This window comes from Epinephelus moara, chromosome 5 (genome assembly GCF_006386435.1).
Source record: "Epinephelus moara isolate mb chromosome 5, YSFRI_EMoa_1.0, whole genome shotgun sequence".
Lineage (NCBI taxonomy): Eukaryota > Metazoa > Chordata > Actinopteri > Perciformes > Serranidae > Epinephelus > Epinephelus moara.
This window is the reverse complement of record NC_065510.1, coordinates 10,890,553-10,909,167: the sequence shown is the minus strand read 5'-3', so window position 1 is coordinate 10,909,167 and position 18,615 is coordinate 10,890,553. Positions and strand designations below refer to the sequence as shown.

Genomic DNA, 18,615 nt, shown 5'->3' with positions numbered 1-18,615 from the left:
CTTTCCTTAAAGGGATAATAATGCTTGTCTTTATTTTATGTCTCATATAGTGTTTCAAAGAAGGATGTTCAAATTAAACTTGGCCAAAGTTTCATATCATGAGATAGACCTATGTAGAAGTAACCCCTGTGAGAAAAATCCTACAGTTTCCCACAGTTCTGAATACTTTCTGTTCCTAACATTTTTGTCTACTCTGGCTTCAGTATGACATCATAGTGTGGCCGCATGTCTTTATATGGTCCTCTGCTCCAGGCACGCTACTGCAAGTGTTTACATTACATACACTGCTACATGTAGTCACATGCTAACATCAGGGAAACATGTCATCTTAGTTGCAGATGTCGTTATTAATCCCCCCCCCCCAATTTCAGATCATATTCCCGCTGGAGCATGTCCGCCAGTTAAGATTTTATTTGGAATTTTTCAAGGCAGAAAGGGTCACTATTCTCCATTACAGTCATTCCTTGGCTGCCATAGAGTGCTCCAGGGAGGATGTTTTCTGGTAGGCCAACCCAGGAGTTAGCGTCACCCTGGTTCCCTCGTTAAAAAGCCTGTGGGATTTTTCAATTGGATTTTGGATTACTGGAAAAATAAAACCACTGTTGTGCCAGAAGTAGCCACTTGTTAGCAACCACCTTTTTTAAGACACCTAAAGGCTTTATAATTTACAAGTGGGATACTTAATGGCATATTTTATGTCGTAGAACAAAGCGTAAAAATGTTACTAAAGCTCTAATCACAGACCTTATTTCAGGTATCTAACCGAAAACCCATTCAAAAAAACCATTGAGTTTGAGACGAGGGAACCGGGAGAGCTAACGTGCTAACTCATTTCCAGGTTATAGGACTCATTCCTGCAGCACTCTATAATGATGCAAAAACTTTGAGATACCGAAGACCTGTAAACGTTGACCAATAAGAGCAGACTGGGCTTTTTTGGGAGGAGGCCTTAAAGAGACAGGCAGATGGTGTATACAGGTCTTCCAGCACAGACAGTATGAGAAAAATAAGAGTTTTTTTGTCCATTATAACATGTAAACATATTCCAGTAGAAGCCCATAATACAAATATGAACCTGAAAATGAGCATTAAAGACCCTCTTTAACCTTTTGTCCCAGACATCACATCATAGCTAGAAGAAAGGCTGCGTGTGTATCTGTGTGTCTGTGTGAAGGAACGGTTACATAATGCTTGTGTAAACACAGAGTTAAACAAAGGAGATACATCTCTGGTCTGCCAGCAGCACCCAGCCTCAACCTGCAAGGAAATTATTTATAATATAACTGTGATAATGTTTGAAGATTTTGCTGGCTGGATGCAGGGTGCTTTAGATTGTGAAATCATGTTGCAGTGGATTGTGCTGTATTTAAATGGAGCCAAACTGGATGAGTACGCAGCGCTCCCACAGGGATGTAGCCTCACTCTCCTCTCTCCTCTCAGGTCAGGAGGCATGGCCTGCGTGCTGATGGGAGAACCAGATTAGCTCTCCAAATGTTTGGGCTCCATTTTGTTTATTTATTTTTCTTCAAACTGATCATTGAGCACTTTGACATCCATTGGTCATCTAGGGACAAGCAATGTCCTTTTGTCTGGCATTATCAGTTTAATCTTTGGACTGACCAGAACTTTACTTTAATTTATAGAAAAATAGTTAAGTAACCAATTAAAAGTGTTTTCCTTTCCCACTTAAGTGGCGCAGTAGGTTCAATAGAGATTCAATAGATTCAATTCCAGCCCACGGGCCCTTGCTGCATGCCATCCTGTCTCTCCCCCCGTCAGATTAATAATATGTCCTTAAGGCAAAAGCCAGAAAAAAATAATCTTTAAATATAATATGTATGTCTGGGTCATCATTCACAAATCACATTTCGTGTATTTATTTTCTTTCCAGGAACTATTTAAAGGTCGCTCTTTACTTTCCACTCTTACATAGTGTAAATCTCATCGACATGTGCTCTATGTTTATCTCTGTCGCCTTCCACTAAAATGTACTGCATGCTGACGTCATCAGATGGATGACTTTGGAGCAGGAGGTCCTTTATGCACTCAATCAAAAAGTAGTGACAGTACACCCTAAATGGGCCTACAGTGTAGTGTTATTTTTAGTCTACTATAGTCATTTAATGTGACTGATTAGTATCAAGCAGCTGCTACAGGTTAAAGGGGAAGTTCACCCCAAAAGTACCTGTGTTCAGTGCTGACTGTTTCAATGTAAGTTGCCGTGTAGTTGAGATATTGGCGGTAGAGATGTCTGATTTCTGTAAAGAGACATTGCTGACATCTCTATAGCCGATATCTCCAAAACTCAGCAACCCACACCAAAACAATCTACATTGATAAATAGCACCGCAAGTGAGAGTAGAAATACATATATATATATATATATATATATATATATATAATATATATACACTGCTCAAAAAAATAAAGGGAACACTTAAACAACACAATGTAACTCCAAGTCAATCACACTTCTGTGAAATCAAACTGTCCACTTAAGAAGCAACACTGATTGACAATCAATTTCACATGCTGTTGTGCAAATGGAATAGACAACAGGTGGAAATTATAGGCAATTAGCAAGACACCCCCAATAAAGGAGTGGTTCTGCAGGTGGTGACCACAGACCACTTCTCAGTTCCTATGCTTTCTGGCTGATGTTTTGGTCACTTTTGAATGCTGGCGGTGCTTTCACTCTAGTGGTAGCATGAGACGGAGTCTACAACCCACACAAGTGGCTCAGGTAGTGCAGCTCATCCAGGATGGCACATCAATGCGAGCTGTGGCAAGAAGGTTTGCTGTGTCTGTCAGCGTAGTGTCCAGAGCATGGAGGCGCTACCAGGAGACAGGCCAGTACATCAGGAGACGTGGAGGAGGCCGTAGGAGGGCAACAACCCAGCAGCAGGACCGCTACCTCCGCCTTTGTGCAAGGAGGAACAGGAGGAGCACTGCCAGAGCCCTGCAAAATGACCTCCAGCAGGCCACAAATGTGCATGTGTCTGCTCAAACGGTCAGAAACAGACTCCATGAGGGTGGTATGAGGGCCCGACGTCCACAGGTGGGGGTTGTGCTTACAGCCCAACACCGTGCAGGACGTTTGGCATTTGCCAGAGAACACCAAGATTGGCAAATTCGCCACTGGCGCCCTGTGCTCTTCACAGATGAAAGCAGGTTCACACTGAGCACGTGACAGACGTGACAGAGTCTGGAGACGCCGCGGAGAACGTTCTGCTGCCTGCAACATCCTCCAGCATGACCGGTTTGGCAGTGGGTCAGTAATGGTGTGGGGTGGCATTTCTTTGGGGGGCCGCACAGCCCTCCATGTGCTCGCCAGAGGTAGCCTGACTGCCATTAGGTACCGAGATGAGATCCTCAGACCCATTGTGAGACCATATGCTGGTGCGGTTGGCCCTGGGTTCCTCCTAATGCAAGACAATGCTAGACCTCATGTGGCTGGAGTGTGTCAGCAGTTCCTGCAAGACGAAGGCATTGATGCTATGGACTGGCCCGCCCGTTCCCCAGACCTGAATCCAATTGAGCACATCTGGGACATCATGTCTCGCTCCATCCACCAACGCCACGTTGCACCACAGACTGTCCAGGAGTTGGCGGATGCTTTAGTCCAGGTCTGGGAGGAGATCCCTCAGGAGACCATCCGCCACCTCATCAGGAGCATGCCCAGGCGTTGTAGGGAGGTCATACAGGCACGTGGAGGCCACACACACTACTGAGCCTCATTTTGACTTGTTTTAAGGACATTACATCAAAGTTGGATCAGCCTGTAGTGTGTTTTTCCACTTTAATTTTGAGTGTGACTCCAAATCCAGACCTCCATGGGTTAATAAATTTGATTTCCATTGATAATTTTTGTGTGATTTTGTTGTCAGCACATTCAACTATGTAAAGAACACAGTATTTAATAAGAATTTTTCATTCATTCAGATCTGGGATGTGTTATTTTAGTGTTCCCTTTATTTTTTTGAGCAGTGTATTTAATTTAGGGGTGAACTGTCCCTTTAACATACAGTAGCACCTCTGCTGCTCAGCACCCAGTGGTCCCAGTAAAGAAAATGAAAGGAAAGACTCTTCTTCCTCAAGGATGCTGTAAATTCTTTGATCTCATCAGACCATTTCCTCAACTATCAGGCTGTCTTTATCGGACGGAAGCTCTGGAAAGTTTGGCAGTATTTACCCCTGTCTGTGTGCGGCAGGGTAATTGCTCAATGTTCTGGTGAGCATGAAGATTAACTGTTTGATCTTAACAGGTGAAAACTTACACAGAGCTTTATTAAAACACATTTAAAGTGATAAACTGGAGGAGATATGATAAAGTAGAGCTGATTACAAACTCTGCCTCCTGTGTGGAAACAGTCCCTTTAAGATTTCACTTTGAGCTACAGCTGGTCTCGGCCTCAGCAGGTCTCTGGAGCCATATATGGGAGAAATGTTTCTGGTCTGATACATGGAATGTCATGTATGACATTCTCCTCCTACGTGTGTGTTTACACATGGGTTTAATTGCACGGCATGGTCTTTGACAGTATTGTTTTAACAGCAATCCATCATATATGCCTCTCATCTTTATAGGATGAAGTCTAGTGGTGAAGTTTATAGGTATTTGTATTTGTATTTCTATAGGTATGTTAGGTATAATGCTGTCATGGAAGACGTGTGAAATTATAATTTACGGGATTTCCTGTTTGCTTTTAATGATGACATGCTGCTGTATAGACGGAGACAATTCAAGAGTTTTTCAGATTACATTAGCTTTTACAGAGGTTTCTACAGTGTGCATCCTGGTAATTCTAGTAGTGATTATATTCCTCAGATTCCTCCACACAGTAGCAATCTGTCATGGGAAATAGCTGGGAGCCTGCTAAATCCATTCTGGAGATGTTGACATTTCATCTGAGCAGGGTCACCAGTTTCCTTGGTCTGATATTCATTGCGTGTGTGTGAATGACTGGACTGATAGAATGGACATAGTGGCCATAAAGTAGCAGGATGTTCCTATAGAGTGCAGATTTACAGCCTTTTCTGACCCTGCTGAGGACATGAATGCATCATATGTATTAATAGAGGAATCCCCTTAAAGGGTAAGTTTGGTATTTTTTTTTAGCTTGGACCCTATTTTCCCATGTTGTGGTGTCTAATGGGAACAACAGTTTTTGAAACTGGTGCAGGACTGAGTGAGACCGCTCCATCAGCCAGCGATGAAACTGCCTGCAATGTAACCTCTGACCATTAATTTATGTCCACCAAAAGTGTTTTTGCCACTGACAGGCTCAGATTGTTATGATGAGTGTCAGACAACATTATGGACAGGATCCTTACAGTGATAGACCTTTCAGTGAGACAGTAAGATCATTTTTGTGCGGCAAGAAACAGCCCCAAAATTGCCATTGCCACACCTACCAGACTCAATTGTAATAAATAGTAATTTTAGTGTGTATAGAGCCAGTATGTTTTCACATCTAACTGGGTGAATTAAGGCTTTATTTCAACCAAACAAGAGTTAGTGATTGTTGGAACAGTGGAAAGACGAATCAAGATATTTTTCAGAGTTTTATTTTGTTTCTTTGGACATTAAATGAAGTGTGTTTTAAGGTGGTAAAATTTCTGTTTTTTTAAATGGAGTCTGGTGGGTTTGGAGATGGTGATTTTGAAGCTGTTCCTGGTTAAACAAAAAGGATCTTACTCTTTAATAAAAATGTTTATTTTTGTAGAGATGCTTTCCGTAATGTTGTCGGACACTAAAAATAATAATATGAGCCTGTTGGTGGCAAAAACAAGCACTTTTAGTGGGCGGAAACTGATGGTGCAAGCATGCCCCAAGTAGTTACATTGCAGCTGCTGCTGGCTGCAGCAGTCAGTTTCAAAAATTGTTGTTCCCAGTCGTCACTTAGACACAAAATCATTGAGAGAAAGGGTCCAGGTTAAAAAACTACCCAACTTACCCTTTAAATGAGCTCTCTAGACTGCTGGGATTTCCTTTATAGAGTTCGTGTTGTCCTTAACTGTTGTTCTCAACCTTGTCTAAACCTTAAAGATAAAGTATTGCCTCCTCAGATCTCATTACAAGTTTTATTCATAATTTCTTTAGCAGAGAAGCTGTAAGTATAGAAATATATTCAGTATTTTTTCAAGCAAAAAGGCTACAGTTTCACAAAATCATGAATGAAATATGATCTAATCCACTCAATCCTGTCAAATAATCTTATGATTATCACTGAAGCCTGTACTGATGGTAAGCAGGATGTGCAGGAGGAGACAGTTTGATGGAGCATCTGGAGAAAAAAACTCCCATCAGAATTTACTCTGCGCTAAGAGCTGCTGACAGTAGGAGCCTGGGTGTCGTATGTCCTCACCAAACCTGAACAGGACAGAGTAATTAGATTCCACTCAGGGCTGCCAAGCCCTAACACAGGGAGCATCCCATGCCTTTTATGGACCCATGTCTGAGGATGCGTCTGCTGGCTGGTGGCTCTGGTATCATTCAACATTGTCTCTCTAAGTATGCTGGATCATTTTCTGGAAAGAATGTGCTCTTGCTTCTGTTTGAAAAGGTTTGACTTATAAAATGTATTTTTAAAGGCTGTGCGCTCTTTACTTTTAGGTTTATGACTAGTTTGAGGCATATATCATGTGACTCCTAATAATTTTGTAGGTGTCATAAGTGGTTTCTTCCAGCTATGTATATACACACTTTTTTGTGGCCATGAAGCATCAGGCCGTTCTGTGCTGCTCACATGCAGCCATTTATTTCAAGGAATAAATCAACATCTTATGAGATACACTTATTTGCATTCTTGCAGAGATTTAGGCTACATCCACACTGATACAGTTTGTTTTAAAAAAGCAGAGTTATTGCCACATATACAGCTAGTGTCAACACTACTTTGGTGTTTGGGAAAAATGAAGACTTTTTGAAAATGCAGCTGACCCTGTTTTAGTGTAAAAAACTCCAGGGCTGCATTTTAGTCTGGACAGGAAGAAGCTTTTTAAACGAAGATGCAGACATGTTTGCATCACAATTGGGTCCTATCAGTCACAACATGTGGTCTACATACCTTTTGTGCTTTCATCCTTCTTGTGCGGGTACTGCTTTCCTACTGCCATGGCTTTCTGGTGATGGATAATGCTCCAGGGACAGCTCTAATATGTCACCAAATTTGCTTTGTAATGACTCCCAATCTGTTTCCCACCACTTTTAACAACTTATGCTGCATTTACACTACACTTAAAGCAACAGTGTGCCCAGCGACATTATTGCCAAGGTGCCAGCACTGGTTAACGTAGTTGCGTCACCACGGGGTTGTGTGTGTCTGCCACATGCCAAAGAGCATCTCATATGAACGTCATCTAAAGTTTGTATTTGGACATAAAATATCTGGTTGACGCCTCACTGCGTCATTGGAGCGCTGAAAAAAGTTGAGGCCAGCTCAACTTTAGTTTGTAGTGCGTCACACCCATCAGCACCGACAAGTGTCGGGCGTCAGTTTGTAGCTTCATGTCACCAGCTTCCATTGAAAATGAGTAGTAGTCTGTTGCTGTGTCGCTCGTAGCGTGAAAGCAGCATTACGTTCATTGTACTTTCAGTAACAGTTCCACCTCATCATCGGTACAACCAAATAACTCACTGGTCTCACTCACTTTCTCATCTTTGTCATATTTTCTGTACCAATGCAACCCACCACAGAGCAGACAATCTGCAGGCTGTTTACATCAGCACGCACATGCCCAGTGTACATGAATAGTTGTGATGTGTGTTTTCAGATGGATGGGGATGGATTTTGAAAGGGCGCAGAGTTTTTTTGTCATTTTAAACTTAGTTTTAAAATGAAAAGCTTTTAGTGTGGATGTGCTTTTAGATTAGAAGAGCAGCCTGTTAGCTTAGCATAAAAACTGGAAACCTGCCTGTCTCTTGTCTAATGGTTAAGGTCCCTCCCCATGTTTTCTATCTAAGAAATGCCACTAAAAATCTTCTTAAAAAAACAGCCAGACTTGCAGTTTGCCCCCTTGTTTCAAACATTTCCTTTAAAGCTTTAAAATAAGTAGAGAGGCTTAATTTAAAATAAGAATAATATCCTTTTTAATAAGTTTGGATTATGAACGTGACGGTTGGTGAAACAATCTGGGCAGACTCAACAATAACATTATGCTTTGAGTCAAACTTTGGTGCAGTTATCTCTGCTGCACATGATTTCCATTCAATTAAACTGGGTTATTGAACTGTGAACAGAGTAGCTGTCAGAGCCGCTTATCTTCTTCTTCTCTCTCAGTATCTCCCCTCTGCATCTTTTAATCCCCTTCTCTCTTTTCCCCTCTCTAGTGGAGAGTCCGGTGCTGGGAAGACGGAGAACACCAAGAAGGTCATCCAGTATCTGGCTGTTGTGGCCTCCTCGCATAAAGGCAAGAAGGACAGCAGTGTTGTAAGTATCTGTGTGAAGAGATCATGCTGTATTAACAGTCAGGATCTGTCAGCCAGTTCCCTCACTCATCAACATATGCAGGAAACTGCCCAGTTTAATCTTGTATATCGCCATTTCCTCCAAATAGCAACAATCAGGATCACAGTTTGCCTACGTGAGTAAAGGGGAATGCCTGGAGTGTGTTTTTGTGTGTGTAGTGTTTGTGTGTGTTAGAAAAGTGCATGAAGAAATTGTCACTGAGTTACCCTCCCAAAAAATTGTAATCATTTTTCTGACACCAAGGGTCAAGATCCCGAATCTTGCTGTTCTTGAGTTAGAGGGTTTTTAATCTAACATTTCTGTGTCTTACCCAACAAGAGTTGATTTAGGCTGCATGACCATCATCGTAGTACTGACTCGCAGTCACCGAATGTTCAGTGAAGGACGTGTAGTGTTTCGTACTCCTGAACTGGTTTATAATGTTGTGTCATCCCTCCTCTTACGAACACCCTTTCACTGCCAGCAGAGATGAGATTAGAGCCTCCCTGGCAGTGACAGGGTCTCACAGATCAACGAGCACAGTGTGAGCATGCCCGTGTCCTGTTCTTATCTACCAAACACCGACTCCCCCCTCTTCCCCCTCCCTTCCCTCCCCTCCTCGTCCTCCCACCTGCCATTCTCCCTGAGGTACAAGGTTGGCTGTCTTGTCCTGTAGCATTTATCTAACCTTGTTCTTGACACCATGTGGAGCCCCGAGAGACACCCACATCGTGAGACTGTATCAACACCCTGACTGGTCTACAATGAGCTCAGTCGCCCTCTCTAAGCCCTGATTTAAAAAGAAAAAAAATCTTGAACAGCGCTTCAGTCACGATGAGTAATGGCATCCCCGGCTCCTGACTAGGTTTGTGGTATTCATGGCTTTGGCGAAGGATAAATCTGTGGGTCAAAGTGATGCTTCCCTTCCCTGCTGACTCCATGCACCCTCAGTGTCTCCACCCAATAATAATATATTTAAATAATTTTCTATAAAGTCTCAAATCAAGTTGCTTATTGCCTTTTTTTCCCATTTTTTAAAGAAATCGCAACACTTTGCTCCACGTTCAAAGGTTTAAATACTTGTGAAAGGCGTCTGAAAGCAGCACAAGAAAAGTGATGTTGCTCCAGGTTGCAGAGGGTTAAGTATTGTCATCGCTTTTGCTGAAAAGCCCATTATGACTTGTTTAGGACTCAAATTTTAGTGTTTAGAATGCAAAGACTTGAGACTTACTTATGACTTGCAAAATAACAACTTGGTCCCACCTCTGCAGTAAACTGTCCTCAGTAGAACTCCGAGGCCTCCACAGACCTCACCTGAACAGAAACAGCGCTGAGTCTGTCTCTTTTTTCTGCTCTCACTCTCTCTCTATGTTGACTCAGCCTCCTGCTCATTAGCTTTCTGCTTGAGCGTTTGATTTCAACAGTGTCTTCAGTACAACTCTTCCTATTAGCAGTCGCTTTCTTGCCATTTTGCTGTGCTCTATTTCTCCTCTTCTTTTCCTTTCTTTCCACCAGTGATTTAAATGAACAAGACCTTCCTCTCTGCTCTGCCAACACTGAACTGCACCTCTTCAGCTGGTCTGTATCTGTCCTGATTTTCCTCAGACATTTAAAAATGATTTTCTTTTGGCGACTCTAATTGTTTCTGTAAAATTACGTTTTTGTTTTTTAAATGTACTAACCTGAATAAGAAATAAAATCAAGCTCTGTGAAGCTGGCAAATTTGAAAATATCCGTCATGACGGGGAGACACCATAGGTGAAAAAATAGTTTTTTATGTGCAGGTCAATACTAAGATTCTGGGCTATTTTTCTTTATTAGCATGAATTAGATCATGCCTCATTTTAATATTTAAACATAACATTTTTGAAGACTTTTGCTGCAAAAAAATATGATCTTGATGTAATTAACCAGCTGAGGAAATTGTGTGTGATATCTATGAGTTAAATTTTACCCCATTAACCTGTGATGTCTTTTTATTCTAAATATTTATGGCATTTTACAATACATTTCTTTAAAGGCCATTTTCTCCAAATAAGCTTGTTTTTATACTCTAAACCATAAATCTCCTCTTCAGCAGCACTTAGATACACCAGTTTTATTCTGATCTATATTCTAAAGGTTTTTTCTGAGAGGTTTCTTTATATATCATTCATAGTCTGATTTATATAACATTTTATCCCTAAAAACATGGCAAAAATTGATTTTTTTTTATGGCTGTTGACAGTATTTTCAGATTTATGGAGTGAGAAAAAGGGATATCCATAATTCCCTCTGTAAAAACCTTTGAAACTGCAACCTGTTCTCATCCTCAGGTTGTTAAATTCTGACCCTTTGTCACAGCCATCAGTGTCTCATAGTTTAGGCAACAAAACCAGTTGGTTAGGTTCGGAAAAAAACATTTTGGGTTAAATTAAGTGCTTTGGATACGTAAGAATAACGTTACTTGAAGTAAATATGTGCACATACATCATCATACATAAATTATGTAACATTACATTAAAAACAACAGAGGCTTTTGGTTTCACAGGGGACATGAACTGCGGTCTCCTGGATTAAAGTCCTTTCACGTTTGACCCATTCACCTCCCGTCCCTCCTGCCCTATGCAGACTTTCTTGCTCTTGAAACTACATCTGTTACTCTCATCTTATATTGCATTAGGTGGGTTTACACTGGAGTTAGTTGAAAGCCTGGTGCATTGCTGAAGGGTGCCTTCGGCTAGGGGCATGACAAAGCATCAGTATTTGACACCCTGGGAATGAGAGCGGGCTGGATTCTTAATATGTCAACAAAATGAAACAAGAATTTTGAACTTGGTTTTATCCAGTGTTCAGATTTCAGTTCTGGAAATGTATGCAAATTAGCACATATTTAATTAGATAATGCCTCATTTGCATATATAAGCACAAAATGTGATACAAAGAAAATTGTCTTAATGTAAGTAATCAGCTGAGGAAGTGTCATGGTGATATCTGTTAAATAAAAGTTTTTCTGTAGTCACCTGTAGTGTCTCCCCTTAATCATCATCATAATCTTCATCATCTCATCATTTATTTAAACCACAGTGTTAACACAAGTCGAACCCTTCTCCTCTTCATGGCTTTAGCTCATTTACAGTGTAGCTGAGGGGAGTGTTTTTAGGCGAGAGAGTATTTAAGGTAGAGATCTACAGCACCTGACCCTGACGCTAGGCCGACACAGACCCCTTTGATCAGGTGGATTAGCTTGATGCAGAGTGACGGGGTGTCTGCCTCAGTTACTGACCATCCCCCGGCTCCACCCACCAGTCCGCAGGCTCTGCAGTCACGCTGGAAGCAAATCGCATCTCCAGAGGGCTGTTTGTGAATCATTTTAATGTGCCGACACTTTGAATGCAAAGATTTTGGCAGGATTCATCAAAGGTTTTGTAACATTAACATTACTCAGATGCCTTGTCTGACCCAAAATAACCTCCCTCTGTTTCCACATCATCAGCAGCAGCAGCAGCTTCTCCTTATTTAATACTCTCTCAGAACTGATGAAGAGGTCTGTAGTCATGTGTCTGTGTTACGTAATGAAGAACGTCAGAGAAGACAAGTGAGGAATTTTAGTGTCAGCCATTTATAGATTTATTTTCAGGACATTTTTTGATCAATAAGGAGTCAGTTTGATTATTTTCAGCCGATTAAGTCCTTTAACTTGTTGTTGACAGATCAGTGATAATACTTCCCTAACCCATACCCACCCTGAACCACTTCATCCCCACCAATCACCACCTACTGTACTGCAACCCCACCACCTGCAGCAAGTCAGTGTGTAACAGTGATGTGTCTGTATACTGCTGTTGTCACTAGGGGGAGCTAGAGAAGCAGCTCCTGCAGGCCAATCCCATCCTGGAGGCCTTTGGAAATGCCAAGACCATCAAAAATGACAACTCCTCCCGATTTGTGAGTTTTCAACAGTACATGTAGTTTTGTTTCTGATGTGATTCTTTAGGTCTTGTTTTGTTTATCATATCATTTCATTCTATAACATGTAATTTCCCTTATATCTCTCTCACAGGGTAAATTCATCCGGATCAACTTTGATGTGACCGGCTACATCGTTGGAGCCAACATTGAGACTTGTATCCTGTCTGTGTGGGTTTTCTGGCTCTGGGAAAACAGCTTTTGTCATAGCAACATGGGCACATTTGTGAAAGAAATCATCACCCACAAAACAACCATTCTTATATCAGTTACTCACCACTTGTTATCTTGAATTAGTAAAGAAAACTGTTTTTCTCGCATGCCCTCACAGTGAATGGACAATCTAAAAATGGAGTAAATTCTTGATAAACTAAAGTAATCAGGGTCTGCGATTTACAACAGCAAAACTATATCATAACATCTGGTTCTAAAATCTCACACAACTGGTGCAGTACAAATCAAGTCTCATTTATCCAGTCGTATGCTCAGTACGTCCCAAACGCATGCATTTTCGCTGAAATGATATTGTACAAAACATTTTGTCAGTGTGTAGCATGGAGGAGCAGGCATGCTACCTCTATATGCATGAGACTGATGCTTTTTAAATCCTTACGTACTGAGCATATGTCTGGATAAATGATAAATCATTACTGAAGGAAATATGTGGGAGTTTCTATTCTAATTCAAGTTTTGATATAGTTTTGCTATGTTGCTTGTTAAATACAGGTTACTTTTAGTTAAATTCATTAAGAATTTTCTCAATTCTTGGATTTTTCGTTCAACGTGGAGACATGCAAGAAAGTGTTCTTTACAAATTCAGTGTAACATGGGGTGAGAAATTGATATACCAATGGTCATTTAGCATTCCTTTAAAAAAGTACACATCAATTCAGTATCACTTCCAATCCAAGATGTGATTTTTTTCTTCAAGCTGTACTTATTGTATTGTTGCTTGACTTTTACATTACTTTACTTTACTAAGGCCCTTATAAAATGTGTTTTTACGTATGTAATTCAAAGTTGTATTATGAACCACACTCAAAACATTGAGCTGCCAATTTCACTGGACACCTGGAAATTATTATTCTTTTCATAGCTTTCTTTTTTATTTTATTTTTTTATTTTATCTAACCCATATTTGACCAGGTAAGTCCCACTGAGATCAACAATTTCTTTTACAAGGGAGACCTGGCCAAGACAGCAGCACACAAAAAGTTACAGCCAAACAACCACATAATAAAAAACATAAAAGATACATAGTTACATGTAGAAATATGAGAACATCTGCACAATAACAAGACCCAACTGACTCATTCATCCTTGTACTTATGAGAGCTTTAAAATCAGGCAGAGAGACCAATTCACATTGTTTCAGTCCGTGCACCAGGAACAGACAACGAACCAAATCTTGAGATCTCAGACAGTAGCTACAATCAGATCTCTGTTCAGCCAAAATGCAAATGTATGGAGGCTGTTTACCCAGTATGGCTTTATAAATGAACAAATACCAGTGGCTGAGCTTACAAAAGGTCAAAGATGGCCAAGCAGCCCTGGAATAAAGCGTTCATTGATGAGTGAGGGCTTTACAATTTGTAACAAATCTCAGTGCACTATGATGTGCAGTATCTAGCATGTGCTAACAATGTGCAGATGCATTCATGTACAACAGATCACCATAATCCAGAAGTCACAGAAAGGGACGCAGGTTAGATATAAAAAGTCATTAAACACAGGTCTTCATATGGGGGCTGATAATAGGTTTGTTTGATGAATCCTCCTCAGTGTGCGAACATATTCTTTAACACCTGAAACTCTCAGACCTGCTGGAGAAGTCTCGCTGTATCAGACAGGCAAAGACAGAAAGAGCTTTTCACATCTTCTACTACATGATCGCTGGTGCCAAGGACAAACTGCGTGGTGAGTTTAAACATGCTGCTTGTCCTTAACTGTTGTACATCATCACTATCACAGAAACTTAATCAGTCATTCACAAACTGTTTCACTTTGTGTTTGCTATATTTTCAGAGGAGCTTCTTCTGGAGCCCTTCAGTAATTATCGCTTCCTGAGTGCCGGTCATGTTCAGATCCCCGGCCAGCAGGACGATGAGATGTATGAAGAGACCATGGAGGCCATGCAGATCATGGGCATCACCGAGGAGGAGAGAACCGGTATCAGCCATAAGTCTGATCTGCGTGGCGAGAGAAGGACAGGCAGCTTGGAGGTGTCACTGCCGTATCTCTTTGATGCTAACTGTCGTGTCCCTGTGTTTCAGATATCATGAAGGTGTGCTCCACAGTCATGCAGCTGGGAAACATCGAGTTCAAGAAAGAGAGGAACCAGGAGCAGGCCACTATGCCAGACAACACCGGTTAGACACCACAGCTTCTTAATATTAGAAACTTTTAACCGTGTGATTTTAACCACCTGAATTTCACTTCAACTTTATCTACAGCAGCATGTGTTCAAAAATTCTAAAAAGCATTCTGGTGTGAAGTGCAGCTACATGTTTGTTCTCTCTCTAGCGGCGCAGAAGGTGTGCCACCTGCAGGGCATCAATGTGACAGACTTCACCCGTGCCATCCTCACCCCTCGAATCAAAGTGGGCAGAGAGGTGGTGCAGAAGGCGCAGACCAAAGAGCAGGTACTGCAGGGAGTGCATGATTGTTTCAGAATATTTTAAAAAGGTTTCGATACACATTTTCTGCAGTGTTGACACACTGGTACCAACTGTGCTTTCTTGCTCTCTCTTGATCTTAATGTGCACAACTGCTAACCAAGAAAAGAAAATTTGTCAGTGTCATGCTACAGCCATGTCAAATTTATCTTTTAATTAATATTTTAAATTTCATGCCCTCAAATTCAATTTCTCCCTGTGTGAATATACATTTTTTTAAATATCTTTTATTGAGCAGATGGATTCCACATATAGTCCATATCTGCATTTAAGGCTCATTTTTCTGAACATTACAGTTGTGCATGATATCCTGAGATTAAAAATAGACTGAATGTTGTAATAGGCTGAAACTGAAACTGATTAAGGTAGTAAAAAAATAAAGTGCAATTACATCAACATAAAATAATAAAAAAAGAGAACAAGCTGACCATTATCCCCATAATCACACCACTCCTCGCACCTCCCTCCACCCACAGAGACCCATCACTCTTCAGTCATCTCACTTGTTGTACAGTGTGTGCTATGGTTTGAACTGTTGTGCTAGATAAGAGGGGTTTACAGGTTTTATTGAATTGTTGGAGCCTGTCTTTCAAGGCACATCTTATCCTTTCCAAATAGAGTATGTTGATTAAATCCTCTAGCCACATCTTTGAGGTAGGGATAGTTGTGTTCACTTTGCCGATACGAGGTAATAAGAGAGAAAACGCTGCTGTGTCGCGTTTAGCTTTCTGACAGTCTCAGATATTCCAACAATAAGGAGCAGAGGCTCTGGCTTGATCTCAGACATAACGCTGCAGGTATCAATCCAAAAAGATCGGACCTTTGGACCTAAAGCAAAGCTATGTAGAAGTGTTGCCACAGAAGATAGCATTTATCACATGTCACTGTGTATAATTAAATTAGATGAGACAGTGTTTTGCATTATTTGAAAAAGTACGTATGTTCACAAGGCTCTTTTCCCATAAATCACCGAATTCCCCTTCCCACTTCTGCTTGTAATTTTTGATAAGAGAGCGTTATAAATGTGGGAAATCAACTTATTTTCATTTGGTGACAGTTTCAGACAGTTATCTATTTTTCATTGTGTTTCATTCTCAAAACCTTTTAAGTATTTCTGCATATAATCTCTAACTTGTAGATAGCGAAAGTAGCTGTTGTTCTCCAGTCTGTATTTCCCCTGTAGTTGTATGAATGGAGCAAAGACACCTCCTATGTAAGTCGCTCCACATAAAGATGGCTATATCTAAATTTTTAGGTATTGTATCAAAGTTAGAAATTCCAGTTTAGTGACAGCACTATATTGCACTGATTGAAACCAGAAGAACAATTTTAATGAACACTGTCCAACTCTCAATATTTTCTGTTTATGTGTATTTATTAGGCTGACTTTGCTGTTGAAGCCCTGGCTAAAGCTGTGTTTGAGCGACTGTTCCGCTGGATCCTGAACCGAGTTAACAAGGCCCTGGACAAGACCAAACGGCAGGGAGCCTCCTTCCTGGGAATCCTCGACATCGCTGGCTTTGAGATCTTTGAGGTGCGGACATGTTGATCCCTGATGAATCAGAAACAGATTCACACCTACGGCCAATGCAAGAGACACACAGTTTCCTGGATGATATGTTTTCTCACTGTGGTATTTTGGTTGTTGCAGGACAACTCCTTTGAGCAGCTGTGTATCAACTACACCAACGAGAAGCTGCAGCAGCTCTTCAACCACACCATGTTCATCCTGGAGCAGGAGGAGTACCAGAGGGAGGGCATCGAGTGGAACTTCATCGACTTCGGTCTCGACCTGCAGCCCTGCATTGAGCTCATCGAGAGGCCAGTGAGTGGACAGTAAAAGCATTTAATTCTCACGTCATACATCATACGCCAAGTACGTTTTGATGTGTCATGATTAAATTTAGGTCAGATTCAGTAATCGCTGTGTATTCTCTGCAGAACAACCCTCCAGGCATCCTGGCTCTGCTGGATGAAGAGTGCTGGTTCCCCAAAGCCACAGATGTCTCCTTTGTAGAGAAACTCTTGAGCACACAAGGGAACCATGTGAAATTCGCCAAACCTAAACAGCTCAAAGACAAGACAGAGTTTTCTATTCTTCATTATGCAGGCAAGGTGAGTATGAGGGGGCGTGTATGATCACATGATGAAAGCGTGATAAGGTGTCTCCTGTAGAGGACATACATTCCTCATACTCTCATGTTGAGTTCAGGTAACATGAAGCTCAGTTAACATTTGTTTTGTTTGCAGGTGGATTATAACGCCACAGCCTGGTTGACAAAGAACATGGACCCTCTAAATGACAACGTCACAGCGCTGCTCAACAACTCCTCCAGCCAGTTTGTGCAAGACCTCTGGAAAGATGGTGAGATGACTGGCTTTGCTGTGTTTAGCCAAACATGGCTTACTGCTGCATTACAGTATGAACCAAACTCATTAGACCTGCCACACCTGAGTGAACACATTGTTATTACAAACTAACACAGTGATGCGTTGTCTGTTTCAGCGGACAGAGTGGTGGGTCTGGACACAATAGCTAAGATGACAGACAGCTCCATGCCAAGCGCCTCAAAGACCAAGAAGGGAATGTTCCGCACAGTGGGACAGCTCTACAAGGAGTCTCTGGCCAAACTTATGACCACGCTGCACAACACCCAGCCCAACTTTGTCAGATGTATCATCCCCAACCACGAGAAGAGGGTAAAGAAAAGTGCAATGTCATTAACACAAGTAACTTAAGGCAAAACATGCAGTCTGTTTTACACAGCGAGGAAACAGTCAGTGTGTTAAGTGGTAAAATAACTTGTCTAAAAGTGTTGGCCTCTGTGTTAGACTAATGATCTGTAGACTTTCTGGCTCCCTGTCATAAATTAATGAATGCATGACTTTATTTCGAGCAAAACAAGAAATAAAAGCAAAACAAACAACACATCAACAGACATGCTCGAAAAGGAGCAGGAAGAAGTGTCAACAACTATACCAAACTTATTTACAACCATTAATACAGATAAATAAACAACAGTCTTAGATATTAAATATACAAACCCCATCTCAACCAAGCCCAGATAAATAAATAAACCAACCCATCAGCATTGCCCGTCTTCGTCTGCATACCTCCTGAATATACTGTGTCTGCATATCTTTTTAAAGTGCTCTATAGTTGTGCTTCCCTTTAACTCTTCATCTAACCCATTTCATAATCCACCCCACACACTGAAATACACAGACACAATGTTTTTAGATTTAATTTTCCTCTTAAGTTATATCCCCCTTCCCGTCCAGAAGTAGATTATTTTTTGCTTTGCTTATTTGTACTGTTTTAAATTTAACCAAGTCCCTAAATTTCAATGCATGTGACTTTAAAAATGGTGTGTTCGTGAAATGGATGTATGTTCTTAAGGAAACTGCTTCCTTATGGCATAATTAATTTGATATTTGTGTTTCTTGTATAAAACATTTATAACATAAAGACAAATGTCCGTATAAAGCAGTAAACATTCAGTATTATTTGATAAATAATAATAATAATAATAATAATAATA

At 41.0% G+C, this 18,615-nt stretch overlaps 1 protein-coding gene across 1 annotated transcript in view; it reads left to right on the top strand.

The window, feature by feature from the left end:
- Positions 1 to 18,615, top strand: part of LOC126389942 (myosin-11-like) — a 44,715-nt gene that overhangs the window by 13,632 nt on the left and 12,468 nt on the right. Inside the window, 13 exon segments of the mRNA XM_050043961.1 lie at positions 8,333 to 8,432; positions 8,560 to 8,586; positions 12,285 to 12,377; positions 12,493 to 12,556; positions 14,217 to 14,315; positions 14,424 to 14,567; positions 14,672 to 14,767; positions 14,922 to 15,040; positions 16,455 to 16,607; positions 16,725 to 16,898; positions 17,015 to 17,188; positions 17,324 to 17,438; positions 17,580 to 17,773. Coding sequence (XP_049899918.1) covers positions 8,333 to 8,432; positions 8,560 to 8,586; positions 12,285 to 12,377; positions 12,493 to 12,556; positions 14,217 to 14,315; positions 14,424 to 14,567; positions 14,672 to 14,767; positions 14,922 to 15,040; positions 16,455 to 16,607; positions 16,725 to 16,898; positions 17,015 to 17,188; positions 17,324 to 17,438; positions 17,580 to 17,773 — 1,552 coding nt within the window.